The sequence below is a fragment of the Rattus norvegicus genome, chromosome 15, assembly GCF_021556685.1.
Source record: "Rattus norvegicus strain SHRSP/BbbUtx chromosome 15, alternate assembly SHRSP_T2T, whole genome shotgun sequence".
Taxonomy (NCBI): domain Eukaryota; kingdom Metazoa; phylum Chordata; class Mammalia; order Rodentia; family Muridae; genus Rattus; species Rattus norvegicus.
The window spans coordinates 41,922,953-41,941,311 of NC_141548.1; the positions used below are offsets into that span (position 1 = coordinate 41,922,953).

The 18,359-nt window shown below is 45.9% G+C and overlaps 1 protein-coding gene across 8 annotated transcripts in view; it reads right to left on the minus strand.

The window, feature by feature from the left end:
- Window positions 1-226: 226 nt before the first annotated feature.
- Prss55 (serine protease 55) overlaps window positions 227-18,359 on the minus strand; it is a 38,272-nt gene continuing 20,139 nt past the window's right edge. For 2 of the 8 annotated variants that reach the window (XM_087586549.1, XM_087586548.1), the window contains 4 exons: window positions 6,042-6,234; window positions 3,717-3,964; window positions 1,780-1,922; window positions 227-570 (listed from right to left, as the gene is read on the minus strand). In XM_087586549.1, coding sequence (XP_087442675.1) covers window positions 244-570; window positions 1,780-1,922; window positions 3,717-3,912 — 666 coding nt within the window. In that variant the 5' untranslated portion in view covers window positions 3,913-3,964; window positions 6,042-6,234 and the 3' untranslated portion in view covers window positions 227-243. 8 annotated transcript variants of the gene reach the window in all.

Here is an 18,359-nt window from a genome sequence, read left to right on the forward strand (position 1 = left end):
AAATGACTAGCTAGAGAAGGCCCCATCCACAAGAAATTAGCTTGAACAGGCAGGTGACCAAGAGTGACAACTTATGTCCTACCTGGCTGTATCGGCATTCAGCCCCTGAGTCAGGGCTTCAGCCTATCTTTGGGGTCCTCCTCTTTCTGTCCACACCTCTAGGTCCTCAATGTTGGCTCAGATTTGTAGCATGTCCCAAAGCACACTCTAACTCACCTGCCAGGGGTCAGAGACTGTATTGTTTTATTCCCAGTTGGACAAAGCTCTAAGCAGTGCAAAGGACAGAAGACAGGGCAGGAGCCAGCTTTGGGGGTAGTTCAGGGCTGGGCATTTGGAGGTTTGGTTGTTCTTCCTGGTTTTCTTCTTGACAGAGACCATCTGACTATTAAGATCCAAGGGCTTCCCCTCTATCTGGGTGATTTTCTCAATCCACAGGATATAGTTTGCCAAGACAGTGTATATCCCTGGGGAGCCTTTTTGTCCACAGCTTTTGCCCCAGCTGATGATGCCCACTTGGTACCACCTGCCGTCAGACTCTTGGTTGCAGACAAGTGGTCCCCCACTGTCACCCTGTGGGCAGAGAACACAGCTCAAAATTAAGTCCATTTTAAATTGCTCATAGAGGCTGGGCACAGCTCATTCATGGGGAGATATCCATTGACTTGCCCTACACCAGGCTACTCAAATAAATCTTGTTAGCACTGGCCAAGGTGACTACCCCATCCTGGTCCTATGAGAGATGTATGTGGCTAACAGGTAGCTTGTGGAGTAATAGGGTACAAGACACAAGGCCAACAGTGTGTGGGATTAAAGAGAGAGGGCTTGATAAAAAGAAACTCCAGAGGGGATGCAGAAGACAGACAGAAGGAAAAGTGAACCAGGGGTGTGAGTTTTTTAGCCAGGTTCTGGAAAAGGCAGAGAAGAAAAGTACAGGAGAGCAGGAGAAAGGACATAATTAGGACCCCCAACTTCAACTTCCAAAATCTACATTTAAAAGCCTAGGCCTGGAGGCCTAAGTTTGCAATCCGGGTGCCAGAGAGGCAGAGACAGGTGGAAGACATGGTGGAATCCTGTCCTCTTAATGTCCCTGAGATCTTCTGTAGGTGAGTTGCAGGCTGACTTGGGTGGGCTGACAGTGCCAGGGCTACTGTGTGTATGGCCTTCACAGAAGACTCAAAATCCATTCAGAATCCAATGACTCAAGACTGGCATGTCCTTAAAACACACTCTCTCTCTCTCTCTCTCTCTCTCTCTCTCTCTCTCTCTCTCTCTCCCTCCCTCTCTCTCTCTCCCTCTCTCTTTCTCCCCCCCTCATTCTCGATCAATGTGTGTGTGTGTGTGTGTGTGTGTGTGTGTGTCCAATGAACGCCCCCAAGTGTATACATGGGTTCAAATGCATACAGAGGTCAGAGAACAACTTCAGTTCTAAATTCTCAGTCATTGTGTCTACTATCTATTATTGATCTTTTCGTCTTGGTTTCACTTTGCTTGTTTGCTTTTGTTTTGTTTGAAGACAGTGTCTCTCACTAGCCTGAACTTGCCCAGCGGGTTGGCTAGTCTGAGAGCCCCAAGGCTCTTGCACAGCACAGAGAGTGCCACAAGGTCTGGCTCTTTTTTATTTTTTAACATGAGTTTGGGAGACCAAACTTAGATCCTCATGCTCACCTGACAAGTCCTTTATGGACTGACCCCTTCCTGGGGCCTGCACTTCAGGATCTTAATCTAGTCCCTGGGGCTTGGGGGCTACAGGTTGAGGGAGGGCCTACTACCCCTCATTACCTGGCAGGCATCGAAGCTCTCATTGCCATATGAAGCACACAGCATGTTTGTGGTGAGGCTTGGAAACAACTGTAAGCATTCCTTCCAATCTGTAATGCGCATGGGCACCTTCATCAGATCCATGTTCATGGATTCTTTGTCAGCTAGTGTGGAGAGAAAACACAGTGGACAAGTTACCAGGTGGGTAGTCTCTGTGTGTGTAGGTAATGAAGCATGATGGTGGCCTGGAGACCATTTCAGACCCTCCTTCAAAGCCCAAAACCGTTCTCCTTCATATTCCCCACAGACTCAGTTTCCACAGCCTTTAGACAGCCCATACCTGAGCTGTCAATCACCACATAAGCTTTTCTGATGAAGCCCACCTCCTGCAAGTGTTCCTCTTAGTCAGAGCCTGTCTTCCTCAAGATTGACTCCACCAAGCTGCAGGATTTGACTTCCCCAGGAAGCACACAAGTGAGCCTTTCCCAGCCCTCCCAATTACTATTGTTTATTATGTGAGCACAGTCCTCCACATCTAGCCCCCATCCCTGCTACAGAACCACTGAAAACCCATTTATAGCATAGTAAAAAAAATCATTTGGTTTTCCAGCATTGATAGATTGCCCATATTGTCTTTTTTAAAAGATTTAAACTAAAACAAAATTATATGTATGTGTATATATCTGTTTGGGCACAAGCACATGAAAGTCAGTGCCCACAGAGGCCAGAAGAGGGCATCAGATCCCCTGGGGCTGGAGTTACAGGCAGTTGTGAACCTCTGAACACAGGATAGGGAACTGAACACAGACCCTCTGTAAGAGCAGTATGTAATTTACCCACTGACCCATTTCTCCAGTTCCCAGCTGGTTCTTTAGAAGGTGCTTGTTTATATCTGAAATGTCTCTTACAGCAAATCCTTGTTTTGAACATTTGTTTCTTGGTAATGGGGCTAATTTTAGAGGCTGTGGAACTTTTAGGGGGTGGTGCCAAAGAGGTTTAAGTAGGTCTCTAGGAGCAGATCTTTGAAGGTGACTCGGTTCCTGATTCTGTCCTGTTATCTGCTCCCTGGCCTACTGTAGTGTGGGCAGGCTGTTACCCCTGGGCTTAGAGCTGCTATGCCCTGCCCTCCCCAATACAATGGACCAAGATCCCTGAAACCGGGAGCCAAAATAAGCCTTTCTTGCCATGTTTCTGGAAGATATTTTTGTCTTATACAAAAGTAGTTAGTATAAAAGGGTTGACAGGAACCAATGTCTTGGCCTCCATTAGCAAGATTCTTAACTCTGATCACAGAAATTCATAATTACTTCCCTTACAGAGTGCTTTAACCTTGTAGGTCACCGTCTGCTTCCTTCACCATTTCTAAGTCCTGTCTGGAGCCAGCAGCCATCCTCTATCTGTCTCCCTCTGATAAAATGCTGAGAGAAGCCAAATCCAGGCTCAGCTCATACAAGTCATCTTCAAGGCCTGAGGCTTGCTTCAGCTTTAGGCTGCGGTCTCTATCAACTGCTCTGCTGGGGTTGGGGGTATCTTTGGGGACAAGGGGTGTCTTTGAGAACAGTACAGTGGAAATTTGCTCCCATATTCCGCTCCACATATGGTTCCTATTTTGACCAAGTAAAAGCCTAACAGTAGTAAGTGATAACTTTCACTTCTAAGAGTGATTGGGCAACACTAGGAATAGAACAGAGGGGTCTTTGAGCAACTATGGTGGTTGGAATTCTATTAAACACACAAACACAACCCACTCTGTGCTGACCATGCTCAGGGATTGGTTCAGACCTGGCATCTCTCTGGCACCCAGAAGAGGCTGAGCTGAGGCTCCCAAGAGCCCAGCATGTGGAGATTTCCTCACTGAAAGCCATTCCACCACTCTCACTCTGCCCTTCATCACCACTCCCCCAGATCCTGTAGCTCTTGTCCCAGCAGTTTCCATGAGGGCCTGGACAGCCACATACCCGAGTTGGTTGTGCCCCATCCTGCCACCCAGCATTCCTGCCAGCTGGGAGGGGTGGGCTGGAGGGGCATGCAGATGGGCACTGTCTGCTCATTGAACGTTAAGGGATTGGCCAGCAGCAGCAAGGCGATGTCGTTGTCCATGCTGTGTCGTTTAAAGTCTTTGTGCCGAATTATGTTGGTGACCTGCAGTTCCATGGGTGAAGTAGTTAAGTCATTGGTTCCCACTCTGACTGTGAGTTCTGTTGGGCTGGTGGCACAGAACCGGACGGAGAGAAGAAGAAAGGAAGGAAGCCTGGGTGAACAGAAGCCAATGGGACTGGAAACTACAGCTAACATCTAGAAGCCTTTAAGACTTGTCCCGCTGGGGCAGCTTCTCAGGTTTAAAGGTTTAAAGAATGCAGAAAGACTATGCTATCTACTTTTCTTGCTGGGACCAAATATTTGGCTAGAAACTCTGAGGAGAAGCTTACTTGGGCTCAGTTTAAGATGTAGGAGTAGAACATGGCGGAGAAGACAAGGCATGAGTCTGCCTGTCCTTATTTGTATGAAATGTGAGCCACTGGAGACTGTGGCTGGAAGTGGACTGAATCCCCACATCCATCACCCAAAGACCTTTCTTCCATTTAGATCCAACCTATGAACCATCCACAACCCCCAGCACAGGACTACAACCAGGGGAGCAAGAGCTCAAACACACGAACCTGTGGTTAACATGTCAGATTCAGACCCTAACTGAGAAGTGAGCGGGGGTAGAGCCGTGTCCTTAGGCTTTCCAGGACTGAATGGGACACCAGTGAACAGGCAAGAAGCAGAGTTCCAGGGGCTGGGGATTTAGCTCAGTGGTAGAGCGCTTACCTAGGAAGCGCAAGGCCCTGGGTTCGGTCCCCAGCTCCGAAAAAAAGAACCAAAAAAAAAAAAAAAAAAAAAAAAAAGAAGCAGAGTTCCATTCTGGGCTCTCTGAAGAGCACTCCTGTGCTGGCTAGTTTTATGTCAACTTGACACAAGCTAAGTCATATGAGAGGAGGGACGGAAGTCAGTTAAGAAAATGCCTCCATATGGCTGTAGGCAAGGCTGTAGGGCAGTTTCTTAATTAGGGATTGATGAGAGGCCAAACCCACTGTGGGTGGTAGTCTGTGTTGTATATAAAAGCAGGCCTAGCAAGCCCATAAGCAGCACTTCTCCATGGCGTCCACATCCACTCTTGCTGCCAGATTTCAGCCCCATTTGAGTTCCTGTCCTGACTTCTTTCAGTGATGGACTGATGTGGAAGTGAGAGCTGAATAACCCCCTCCCCCAGACCATTTCAACACACCAGTAGTAACCCTAACCAAACATTCCCAAAGGACCCCTTAGCAGATCAAACCAGTTGTCAGAGAGGCAGGGCAGTGTTACGCACAACAACAACCACTGCTTTGTGTCATCAGATCCTCCAACCATTTAAAAATGAGGACCAGAGTTTCATCTGGAGTTTCCACTCGCCACATAGAGCTTCCAGAAAAGAGCATCAGTTAGGAAAGATGGTCATGAGCTTCTTAATTATCTTAACCAAGTCCCAAGTTTCCTGCAAGAGCAGGGGCCACAGCAATCTTGGCTTTGCCATGATGAATCCCTCCCCTGACGGTGAGTGCAGATAGAACCCATGACATTAAACATGTTGTGCAAACACCCTGTCATTGGGCCATATTCCACCAAGTTTTATATTTTATTTTATTATTATGAGACCAGGTCCCAATTGCCCAAGCTGGCCTCAAATGTGTATAGCTTTTGCTTCAGGTTTTGAGTAGCTAGAATTACAGGTTATGCTCCCCCTTCCTGCAGTTTCTGAACGTTCTGGAAGGGGTGAGGTTAAAAGCCAGATTTTCCTTCCTGCTTTTGTCTATTGGACATGGTCTGGGGCAACCCATAGGCATTCATCAGACCTTGCTTTCCCTATCTACAAAATAATTTCTTCTACCTCCCTCCAAAGGTCATTGCAGAGGCAATGAATTAGTATTTAAGAAAAGTCCTAAGAAAGACCTTGGCATATGGCCCGTTAATGGCCTAGGACAAAGAAATCTCCATAAGCCACCAAGGAGAAGGATGACAGCCAGCCAAGGAGGTCAGATGTGAAGAAGTAGAATTTCCTCCTAGGTGCACTTTAATGTCTTCGGAGACACGGGCAGAGGCCCCCCCAGCCCTGTCAGTTGCATTTGGGTCTTCTGACCCGAGGGGAGGGGGGAGCCTTTCCTGTTTATCTAGGGGGCAACTGTACCAAGGTCCCTCTCCCAGCCCGGTGTAGCTGAGTGCACACCACCCCTTGGAGACCGAGGGCCCTCAATACTTACGAAAGCTCCTGAGAATAAAAGCAGTGGGCCACGGTGAGTATCCACCACTCACTGAGAATGGAGCCGCCGCAGAAATGATGGTCATTTTCCTGAATGCTCACCTGCCATGGGAATTCACCCACCTCAGCCTCCTGCCCTCCTATGATCCTGGAGTGTCCAATTCTGCTATCATACAGGGGTCTCACACCGCATTCTGCAGAAATGGAAAACCACAGGGGAAGAACAGCCAGTCAAGCTCTGGCAGATCAGGCTGGGTAAGCTTGAGAGGACACGTCCTTGGGGATGTTCTGAAGCCAAGGCTTGCTTCCCTGTTGTGATAGGAAGGAACCCATGGCTCTGGGTGTGGAGTGAAGGTCTTGGCTTTGTCTTCATCCTGCGTGGGACCATCTGCATGGGAGGCCAGTGTGACCACCAGGGTACACACCAGGTCTAGTAACTGTGTCACAGGACTGGCAAATATCTCTCCTTATGAAACAACAGAGATTTTGGGAATGAAATTAATCTGCTGACCACCAAAGAACTGGTGGTGGCTGGCATGAGCTTCTTGTCATTATAAAAGCCCTGAAAAAAATAAGCGGCAGGGCTGGGGAGATGGCTTGGCTGGCAAAGCTCTCACCATGCAGGCACATGGATCTGAGTTGGAGCTCCCAGAATCCGTGTAAACGGATTCCAGGTGTGGTAATGTGGCTGTAGTATTGATGCTTGGGAAACAATGGCAGGCGTAGTCCTGAAGGTTCACTGGCTAGAGAGCCTTACCCACTCGGTAAGTTACAGGCTACTAATGACACCCTATACAAAAGACAAGGTGGACTGTAGCTGAGGAACCTGAATGTGTCCTTTGACCTTTACACACACACACACACACACACACACACACAGAGAGAGAGAGAGAGAGAGAGAGAGAGAGAGAGAGAAATTAAAACCTCAGAGGTAGAGTCCAGTCAAGGCAGAGAGAGATATAACAGTGCTGACCCCAGGCAAGCCGTTTGATGCCAGAGAAGGACAGTAGCAGTTCCCCTCCAGTGTGCACACAGGGCATCGTCCTTCCTGTCCACCCTTGCCTTCACCCTGGGATCCCCATGTTGTACTTCCACCCTACATACAAGTGAGAAAAAATTGTTGTGACTTAAACCACTTTGGCTGTGCAGGTGTTACTGAAGCCCTGAGGGTTCATAGAAAATGCCGGAACCCATTAGAAGCCTTTATTATTGTTGTCTGGTCCATGTAGAATGGCTATGTCACTGGGAAGCTAGGGACAAAGCCTGCAGTTGCTGCTCTTGATAGAAAGTTGAGATTTAGCAATATATGTCACAAACCTTAAACTATCATAACAAATATTTTCTTTGGGGCTTTTGGCCTTGAAACTTACTCATTGTCTGGCACTGTTACAGATGCCATAACATGAACTAACCTTAGTTTCCATGATCACACTGAAGCAATGCTATCCCAGACACAGGTCATACAGCCTGGTCAGGGGCCTGACCAGGACGTAAAGCCAGATGCTCCTCAGTAGTCTGTGCCTGGAATGTTCTAGACTACCTGTTTCTCTCTCTCTCTCTCTCTCTCTCTCTCTCTCTCTCTCTCTCTCTCTCTCTCTCTCAGCTTCCCCCTCCATGAATCACTTCAAGTGAAACCTCCTCCAAACTGGTCCCAGCCCTGGCCATTCCTCATTGTCTATACAGCCTTAGGTGTCTCCATTGCTTTGGGTAGTTGCAGAGTGCTTCTGTCTATCCTACTGCTGACCCCAGAATGCCAGCTCCAGGTGGAGAACGCAGCATGCTTGTCTTGGTGATGCTGTGTCTTGAGGATGGGACTGTGCCTGTCCTAGAGAGGACAGGAAACTCACTGCTGGCTGACAGATTCTATGCTAGGACCATCTTAAAGGGGGAAATCTGAATATTGGAAGATGTTCCCCCAACCCCCGCAATGGGATTCTTAATGGCAGCAGACAGAAGAAAGGCTGGTGTCATGGCAGCTGTACTCTGAACTATTTCTTAGCAATGAAAATGAGGCTCACTGGGAGATCTCCGGTTCTCATGATAGGAGCTTGAATAAAAAGATCGGGATACAAATCAGATTTGAACTTGGGAGGCAGAGTCAGGCAAATCTCTGAGTACAAGGTCAGCATAGACTACAGAGTGAATTCCAGGACAGACAAGTTTACACAGAAAAACCCTGTCTCAAACAAACAAGTGAGCAAGCAAAATTAGGTTTGAGGGATTGGTGAGATGTCTCAGTGGATAAAGCCATGGCCAGCCCTGACCCTCTGAGTCCCATTCCAGGAATACTAAATGGTATGAGGGTACAACTGACTCCCATAAGCTGTTCTCTGACCTCCATGTGTGTGCTGTGACACACACACACACACACACACACACACACACACACACACACTAAATTAAAATATAGCTAAAAAATCCTATTTGAGAAATGTATGTACAAATGTGGGAACAAATATATCAAGGTAATCGCAGAGACACACTTGACTTGCTGGGCCCCACTCTCTGATGCAGCTGCAGAATTTGCTGGGGGTACAGGTTCTGAGCAGACAGCAGAGCCTGAATCCTGACGTGCGGTTGCCTTACCCAGTGACTGGAGGAAACACTGCTTTCTCTTGCTTATCTCCTGTCTTTTCACCCCTTAAATGGGCATAAGCACTCTGCCCCTTTAGGCTAGCATATGGGTCAAATGTGATGAGGTTTGAACTGCCACTCAAAATATTTGGCACATAGAAAACTCCTCAAGCCCCAGCTGCTCCAGGATTTCTCAGATCCATTTTGCACCAAAGTCCCCATAGGGCTGGCAGACAAATCCCACTGTCCATTCTTAATCCTGAGAACATCCCACAATGCCAATATGGTGGCAGTTAGGACGCAAAGCCCGGAGGCGATGTCAGCAGCTCCACAGTGGGGTCATTTGAGCAGCTTGGAGCCTCTTCCCACTAGACTCCAGAGGAACCAGTTCTACCAATGGTGTCACAGTGCCCTACTCTATAGAGTGGCCCCAGGTCACACTGAAGGCCAGGGAGACAGGCTGGCCCTGCTCAGAGGCAGCATGAAGAGCACAGGAAGGAAATCTGTGTGTTTCTCAGACTGGTACAAGTCAGGACGTGCTATGTCCCTGGGACTAATTTCCCCTGAAGCCACAAACTAAAGCTGGATTGTGTAAGAGGAGGATGGGGGCCAGGCAGCAGCATGGGATCACCACTCTGATTTCTGACTGTGGATGTGATATGACCAACAGTTCTAAGCTCCTAATACTTGGACTTCCACTCACGATGGGCTGTAAGCTTGAACTGTGAACCAGAATAAACCCTTTCTCCCTTAAGTTGCTTTTCTCAGAGTACTTTATCAAGGAAACAGGAAAAAAATATTAAGTCGCTTGGCTAGTTCCTGTCCCAAGCTCTGGGTATGTCCCTTTTCACTGCTATTGATAAGGTAGGAGTTTAGTTTTTCCAAGTCAGAACTCCAGGATTGCCAGGAAGAGGTATGGGTAAGTGACCTGTGCTCTTGGAGGTGGCCTCCTGGTGACTGTTAGCTAACTCAAGGGTAGTATCCTCTGTCTCTTTTGTCCTTAATGTTCACCACATATCACTAGGATGCGGGGGGGTGGTGAGGAGAGCAGATATCCTGGGTGGCCCTGCCTGGGTCAGCAGCTCTGGACAGAGGGAGAGGAGTCCACGTACCAACATTTGCTTCTAGAGTGTGGACAACAAGCAGCAGAATGGAGGGTAGGATCATGTCCCCGGCTGTGCTGTGTGTTGGAGGTCAGTAGGTCAGGCATCTGGAGGCTCAGACCCCTAGGCTGGCCGGGCTACTGATGTCATAATGGCTGTGTGAGAACTCACATGAAGTCATGAAGGCTCCTCTGGAGTCACTTTCTTTCTGTGGTGGCTCAGTCAGGACTTCATCCATGAAGACTTTCCCCTTGGAATTTCTGGCACAGCTGGTCTGACTTTCATCCTGATCACCTGGCCCTCTGTGGACACTTGGGTTTTGGTCCCTTTGTAACTAATTCTTAAGTTTCATGAGCTTCCTTTTTGGGGGAGCCTATCACAATGGGGTACACCCGTGAAAGTCAAGCAAGGCTTGAAAACTGCCAGATTGGGAACTAGATGAGCGTTGCCGAGACAACCATTCTTGTAGAATAAGTAGCTACCAGATTTTCAGCCCCTCTGGCATGCAGATAGCCACTGTTGAACTACCCAGCCCACATTATGTAAGCCAATCCCATCTTTGATACATATGTATTCATTCTATGGTTATGTCCCTCAGGAGAACCCTGATATTCCCATCACCTATGACCACAACACAGGAAATCTCCATCAGTTCTTTCATGTCCCATTGGATGGAAAAGCATATGCTGGGAGCAGAGCCATGGGACCCAGCCATGAAGACTAGCTCACACAGTTCCACACAGTATGGCCTTGATAGACCACAGCTTCTTGTCATGACCCTGTATGGGGGTCACATAGCTGAATGTGGGAGTTATGAAAACGAGCAACAGTGAATGAAAGAGTAGTGATCTGAGGTGTTTCTGGTGGAGCTCACCGTGTGCTGTCTGGCAACTTGATCGTGTCTGTGGTTTTGAGCATGCCACATGTATGCTTTGCATTGTGTGCGCCATGTTTCACATTTTCAACAAACACTGCCTCAAACTCAGATTCAAGACTGCATGTGTGTTTCCTGCATATACTCTGTGGTGTGTTTGCTATGCATATAGTTTTCTGCTCTTACAGAAAGATTCCTGAGCTGGAGCAATGGCTCAGTGGTTAAGAGTACTGACTGTTCTTCCAGAGGTCCTGAGTTCATTTCCCAGCAACCACATGGTGGCTCACAACCATCTGTAATGGGATCTGATGCCCTCTTCTGGTGTGTCTGAAGACAGCTACAGTGTACTCATATACATAAAATAAATAAATCTTTAAAAAAAGAAAGAAAGGGAATATGGTGGTAAGGGGTATAGATGGGGGGAATACCCATATGGGGGAGGGATAGGGGATGGGGGCTTATGGACAGGAAACCAGGAAAGGGAATAACATTTAAAATGTAAGTAAAGAAATATATCTAATAAAAATAAAAGAAAGAAAGAAAGAAAGAAAGGAAGAAAGAAAGGAAGAAAAAAAGAAAGAGGTTCATGATGGGAAATGGAGACCTTTAAAAGTTCCCCACCATTGTTCCTCTGCATGTAAGTACCAAAGTTGGACATCAAATTTTGATTGTATAGGGCTACAGTATTTGATTTTTGAAAAACATTGTTCAAGATAATGAGTTTCACAAATTGTTCAGTGAATTTTGGCTTAGGATTAGAACAATCCCCAGTGATTTCTGAAAAGACCCATTTTGGATTGTTTTTGAGAAGTTACATTCTCAGCAAGGAGGGTTATAAAATCAAAATATTGATCAACTTTGAAAACCAATGATGATGGTCTATCAAATGGCCAGCCAGATTTTTTTTGAGACAGAGTCTTGCTATATATCCTGGCTGTCCTGAAATTCATTGTATAGACCAGACTAGCCTCAAAAACACAGATATCTGTCTACCTCTGCCTCCTGAGAAATGAAATTAAAGTACAGATACCACCACATCTGACAAGATTTAATTCTTTATATGAAACTAAGTTTATCTACCTCTCTAGTATACAATTTGGCTTTTACTTTTAGTAAATGGTAAAATCATGTGTATCCCAAAGAATTGTTCAAAACACATTACATTAATAAAGGTCACACACACACACACACACACACACACACACACACACACACACACACTGTGATGAAATAGTATCACAGAAAAAGTTTTAAAATGCATGGCCGTCATGGGCTCATATATTTAAGTGTTTGTTTCCCAGGTGGTGGAACTGTTTGAGAAGGATTAAGAAGGATGACCTTGTTAGAGGAGGTGTGGCCTTGATGGAAGAAGTGTGTTACTTAGAGTGGGCATAGAAGTTTCAAAAGATGCCCATGTCAGAGACCCAGTCTCCCTCTCTCTGCCTGCTACCATAGAATCAGGATGTAAGTTCTAAGTCACGGCTCTAGAGTCATACCTACTTGCCTGTTGCCACAATCCTGCCATAAAGGTCATAGACTAACCCTCTGAAACATAGCAGGTCCCCATTAAATGATTTCTTTTATAAGTTGCCTTGGTCATGGTATCTCTTCATGTGTAACTAAGGTAAGAAGTCTGCCATAGACTATAATGAGCTGCTAACTCCTTCTCCCTAGAATTGGGTGAGCATTAGGATCAAAGTAGAGAGAGAAATTTAAGGGCTTGAAAAAAAACTTGCAGAAACACCAAAGAAGTTACAGAATAAGACATATGTCTTAGTTGGGCTTTCCATTGCTAGGAAAGAGACCAAGGCAACTCTATAAAGGACATTTAATTGGGACTATCTTACAAGTTCAGTCCATCGTCATCATGGTGGGAAGCATGGCAGCATCCAGGCAGGCATTGCACTGGTAAAGCTGAGAATTCTACATCTTGTTCTGAAGTCTTGATATCTAAGCAGGAGGAGGAGGGCGCTAATCTCACCCCCACAGTGATGTACTCCCTCCATACCATACCTCCTGATAGTGCCACTCCCTGGGCCAACCATATTTAAACCATCACAACATGTCACTTGAGGATGGTTGGTTGACTGATGCTCCACAAGCATCCTCTTAATGATGTCACCAAGGTCCTAGCCAGTGATCTTCTGACTTCCAACGAGCAGCCTGGCCATTGTTGAGAAGGACATGGAGAAGGGTAAAAGTCACTGAAGCATTTTTCTTTTGCTTATTCTTTCGATACAGCGTTTTCTGCTATGACTTAGACTTGCTTGAACTCACCAAATAGCCCAGCTTCACCTTGAATTCCCAGCAATCCTGTCTTAGCCTTGAGAGTGTTGGAATTACAGATGTGAGCTACCATTAAAAATGACTTTTTAAATGTACATATATCTCATGTAATGGCTGGGGCATTCGAATATTAAAATAATGTTATCTGACATTTACATTTGGTCAATGTTCCATGTTCTATTTGGGAACACTGTGCAAAGATTTACAGGTTTAGCCTGCAGATTTTGATCCAGTGAGCTCAGAGGAGTGGAGTGGGGCAAGTAGTCACTTGTCCAAACACTTCCTGAATATGTTTCTGCATGCCTCCAGTACCATTTCAGGCTCTAATGCTGGCTTCTATCTAGGAAACCCAAAGTGTGGCTGGCTGACCACCTTTGGTTGAGAAAGATACAGCTGGGAAGAGTCTTCCCTTAACTCCTACTTTGTTTGGGGATCCAATGGGTGTTGGTAAGGAGAGATACTGGGATAGTCCTAGGATACATCCACACTGCTTCCAGGAAGACTTACAGGGAGACTTTAGGAGCACCCAGGATATATACCAATATATGCTTGGAGTTTGAGAGGAGAAAGGGACTGTGATAGCCTCTCCTGACTGCATAGAACACTGAAGATCTCATGCATACCCACAGAATTAGGTTTAATTGGTTTCCAGACCCAGAGAACATGGATCTTCTGTGAGTGTTAACTCACCTGACCTGCATCCTCCCCATCTTTGACTCTCGGAGAAGAGGGAATAGAGCCAGGGCTGAAAAGGTCATGGACCTTCAACCTTGCCTGAGGAGGGAGCTGAATACTCACCAAGTCAAAGTAAAAGCCCTGAGTATGACCAGGGGGAAATTGCATCTGGGTTTGGGTACAATGACTGCAAAACTATTGCACAAGACCTGTGAAGAAGCCATGAGGCACCTCCAGCATTCCCATTAGAGCACAGCAACTCATCCACATGTATGGTGCATAAACAGAGCAGAGGGTCATAGCTGGGGTTGATCATAGACCCTCTGCCGTTCTGTGAGAACAGTGGAATCTTATTACACTCCCCTTTCCTAAGACCTTTGGTACAAGGTTGTCTTCATGGTGAGTGGGGAAATCTTTCCAGAGCCTTGTGATTTCTTCCACAGTACTGTGGGAAATCTAAGTCAAACAAGCCACCTGCTAGCAGAGGTGGATGTCAAGTAGAAGTGATATTTTCCATTCATGCTCAATCTTTCATGACATCTGTGGCCAGTTGGTCATACTGCTTTCTATAGAGCTAGGAATTGGCCCAAATCTCCTCTAATGGTACAGTGTAGGCAGCCATTACTGTGAAAACATAAAATCCACCATCACAATTAGGGCATTGTGTTCCAGGCACAGGGCCTTACCAGCATCCAGCAAAGGTCATACACTTCACCAGTTGACACTTTGTTCCTGGAGGTGTCCCTCTATTCACGGTGCCAATGACTAATGACCAGTTACCAAACTGTTAGGAGGTGGCCTTTGTGCTACAATGATAGTGCAGACTCTGAAGTCAGATGCGCAATCCACCTGTTTCAGTTAGGGTTATATTGCTGTGAAGAGATACCATGACCACAGCAACTCCTGTAAAAAATAAAAACATTTAATTGGATCTGGTTTCAGGGGTTTAGTCCATCATCATGATGGTGAGAAACATGGTGGTATGCATGTAGACATGGTGTTGGAGAAGAAGCTGAGAATTCTACATCTTTATTTGCAGGCAGCAAAAAGGGACTGTGTACTGTGTGTCTCATTGAGTCTAGCCTGAGCATAGATAATCCCAGAGCCCACCTCCATAGTGATACACTTCCTCCAACAAGGTCATATATACTTCAGCAAAGCTCTAGCTCCTAATAGCATCTGCCACTCCCTATGTCAAACATTCAGAGACATGAGTCTATGGAGGCCATACCTATTCAAACCACCACATTCTATCCCTGGCCCCCATGGGCCTGTAACCATAACACAATGCAGAAATGCATCCAGTCTAACTTCAAAAGTCCCCATAGTCTATAAAAGTTTCACACTTGTTTAAAACTCCCAAGTTCAAAGTCTCTTCTGACTTTGAACTCTTACAATCTCTTAATTGTAATTCCCTGTAAAATCAAAGTCAAAAAGCAAATCACATACTTCCAACATATATGGCACAGGATATACCTTACTGTTCCAAATGGAAGAAAGGGAGCATAGTGAGAAAATACTGGACCGAAGAAAGATCAAAAACCACCTAGGCAAACTCCAAACTCTACAACTTCATGTCTGACATCAAAATGCTTTCCAAATCTCCAAGTCCTTTCGTCTGTGTTGACTGTAACACACTTCTTTCTCTTGGGTTGGTTCCACTCCCTGTTAGCAGCTTTCCTCAGCAGGTAGCCCATGGCTGTAGCATCTCTAACCTCTTGGGGTCTCTCTGGACCTCCATTTGGGAACACCCCTGCTACACACCTGACCTTAGTGGCTTTCCTTAGCCTGGGGAGATTCTATAATCCCTGTCGTCTATCCTTGACTCTAAAACCAGAAACATGTGGCCAAAACTGTCAGATTTTGCTGTGTGCTGGGGCTGGAACATGGCCCTCTCGTTCAACCATATCTTCATATAAGCTTTCTATTGTCAGTGGCTTTCTTCACTGCCCAAGCTGGCTGTTTAGGAACATGCTCTGTAACCTGATCCTGAATTCAAGAGATCTGCATGCCTCTGTTTCCTAAGTGCTGAGATTAAAGGCATGTACCACCATGCCTGGACCTAATCTGTTCTTTAATTCCTTTTCACAGGATAGAAGCTTAGCTGGGTGGAATTTTTTCCCTGAGAATACCACTCCCTTAATTCCATTTAATATCTTTAATGTTTACCTCTTGAACAAAGGATTTAGCCTCATACCACTTCCTGGTGCCTCTTTAGTCCTTTAACCACACACCCCTATCCCCCATGCAGCTTGCTCTGTTTCATCAGAAATATTCTTTCTAAGAGTGATCCACAGGATAGAGTCTATACCAGGCTGTTTTGAGATTTCCTTTGCCAATGTAATTATTAATCTAAATCTCTTTAGCCTCAGGAAGACTCTTCAGACAAGGGCAAAAAGCAGCCACATTCTTCATCAAAATATCACAAGTATGATCTCTAGCCAACATTCTAAAACTCTTCTCCTCTGAAACTTCTTGATCCAGGCCCCCATAGTTGAAATCACCCTCAGCACCACCGTCTTCCATGTTCCTACTAGGATGGCTCATAAAGCAGCACTTACAGCATTCTACTGCTCTCCTAACACACATTTCCAACATCCACATTCCTCTAAACTAAAACATGGTCACACCTATCACAGCAATAGCCCACGCCTAGTGTCAGCTTCTTCCTTAAGGCTTTATTGCTGTGAACAGACATCATGACCACAGCACCTCTTATAAAAGAAAACATTTAATTGGGGCTGGCTTACAGTTTTAAATGTTTAGTTCATTATCATGATGGTGAGAAGCATGGTGGTGTGCAGGCAGACATGGCGCTGGAGAAAGAGCTGAGAGTTCTACACCTTGATCTGCAGGCAGCAGAAGAGGACTGCGTGTCTCACTGAGTGTAGCCCGAGCATATATAATCCCAAAGCCTGTCTCCACAGTAAATGTACTTACTTGAACAAGGCCACATCTACTCCAACAAGGCCACACCTATTAGCCCTATTCCCTATGGCCAAGCATTCAAACACATGAGCCTATGGGGGCCATTCCTATTCAAACCAACACATTACATATTATCCACCTTCAAATGTAGTTTCCATCATGTCCACAAGGGACTTGGGGCATTTCATCTTTCAGGGCTTTACTAATAACAGCCCTCTCAGCTAGTAAGAGGACAGCTATGGTCACAGTGGTCACAATGGCCACATTTGCTGGGACAATGGCAAGGAAGATCTATGACCCAGGTCACAACTATCACCACTAAGTTTGCATTTGGAGTCCGTGAAAGATCATAATCTCTAATTTCTCTGAGTTATCAACTTAGAGGTCACTTTGCTGTCTCCCACTCTTAGATTCAAAGTGAGGCACATCTCAGATGTAGAGTACCGATTTGCTTTGATGACCCCTACAGGCAATGAAGTCTTTTTCTGTCATCTTCAGTATGCAGAAAAATTACACAAACTATGTTGGTCTAGTTCTTCCCTTGTTTTGTAGTGAAGAAGAGACTCAGACACATTTTGAGGGCCCTGCTGCTTCCACGGGTGCTTTTAGGAGAGAGAGAGAGAGAGAGAGAGAGAGAGAGAGAGAGAGAGAGAGAGAGAGAGAGAGAGAAAACAAAACACTCTGACTCTCCCATAGTTTTAATTAATGTTCACAGACACCAAAAGACTTTAAATGACTTGCTCAAAATAATACAGATAATACAAGCCCTGGAGGATGGGGCCAGGATGGAGCAACTCACAGCCATTCACAGATCAACTTCCACCCTGAGTAAAGGGCAAGAATTCACAGGCACTCATTTGTTTATTCCGATGTGGGAATGAGGGGTCTCTTGGTATGGAAGCAGTAGAAAAGACACCTTTACATTCTGCGAAGGAAGCTAGGTAACTCTTGTCCTAACCCACAGGTCAGGGATGCTATTTGCAAGCAAAGCCAGTGGGAAGTTAATGTATTGCTCAGCCATGAGCTAGGCAAAGGGGTGCTAGCTGTATGGACAGAATCCTAGGGCCATCTCAAGAGTCTCTCACTTAGCAGCACCCACCAGCATTGAATAGTCTGAGGGTTTAAGGAAGAACCTAACCAGTCAATAAACATTCTCCTGTGTGGCCTCATCAAGTGTTTTACAACAGAGCCAAGAGGGGTCAGCATTGAGGGTGAAGGAAACACCCTCTGATGTTAAGAGTAAACAGGTAGAGGCTGAGAGTTTTTCTTTTGCTCCCTTGTGGTAGCCCCCACCCACTTCAATTCCAACTACTTACTAAGCACATCATTAGTACCAGGCAGTATTCCAAGAACAAGAGATGTGAGAGCAAACAGTTGTAATCTAATTGGGTAGGGGAGATAAAGTGATAATGCTGAGGATGTGGTCTGTTGGGTATCCATTGGAAATAAGGGAAACCAGAGCAGGCAAAGAATGGAGAGAGAGAAGGTGGGGAGGCTTGGGCCAGGGACAGTGTGATAGCTAATACTGTTAAAATGACCGAATCTGAAATCACCAATTATCTAGATCAAGGTAGTTGAGGTATGAAAAGCCATGTCAACCATGGGCAGCACCATCCTGTAGGCTTGGCTCCTAGAGTGAATAAAAAGGAAAAAGCAAGCTGAGCAGCAGCATTCATTGCTCTCTGTTTCCTGACTGTAGAGGCAATGTGGCAAGCTGACCCAAGTTCCTACTACCATGATTTCCTTACCACGATGGACTGTATCCCCGAACTGTGAGCCAAAAGAAAGGCTTTCTCTTAACGATGCACTTGTAGGGGCATCTTTCCACAACCAGAGACCAAGTAATAATCAAGGCAGTTCTCTTTGACCAAGCACCTGG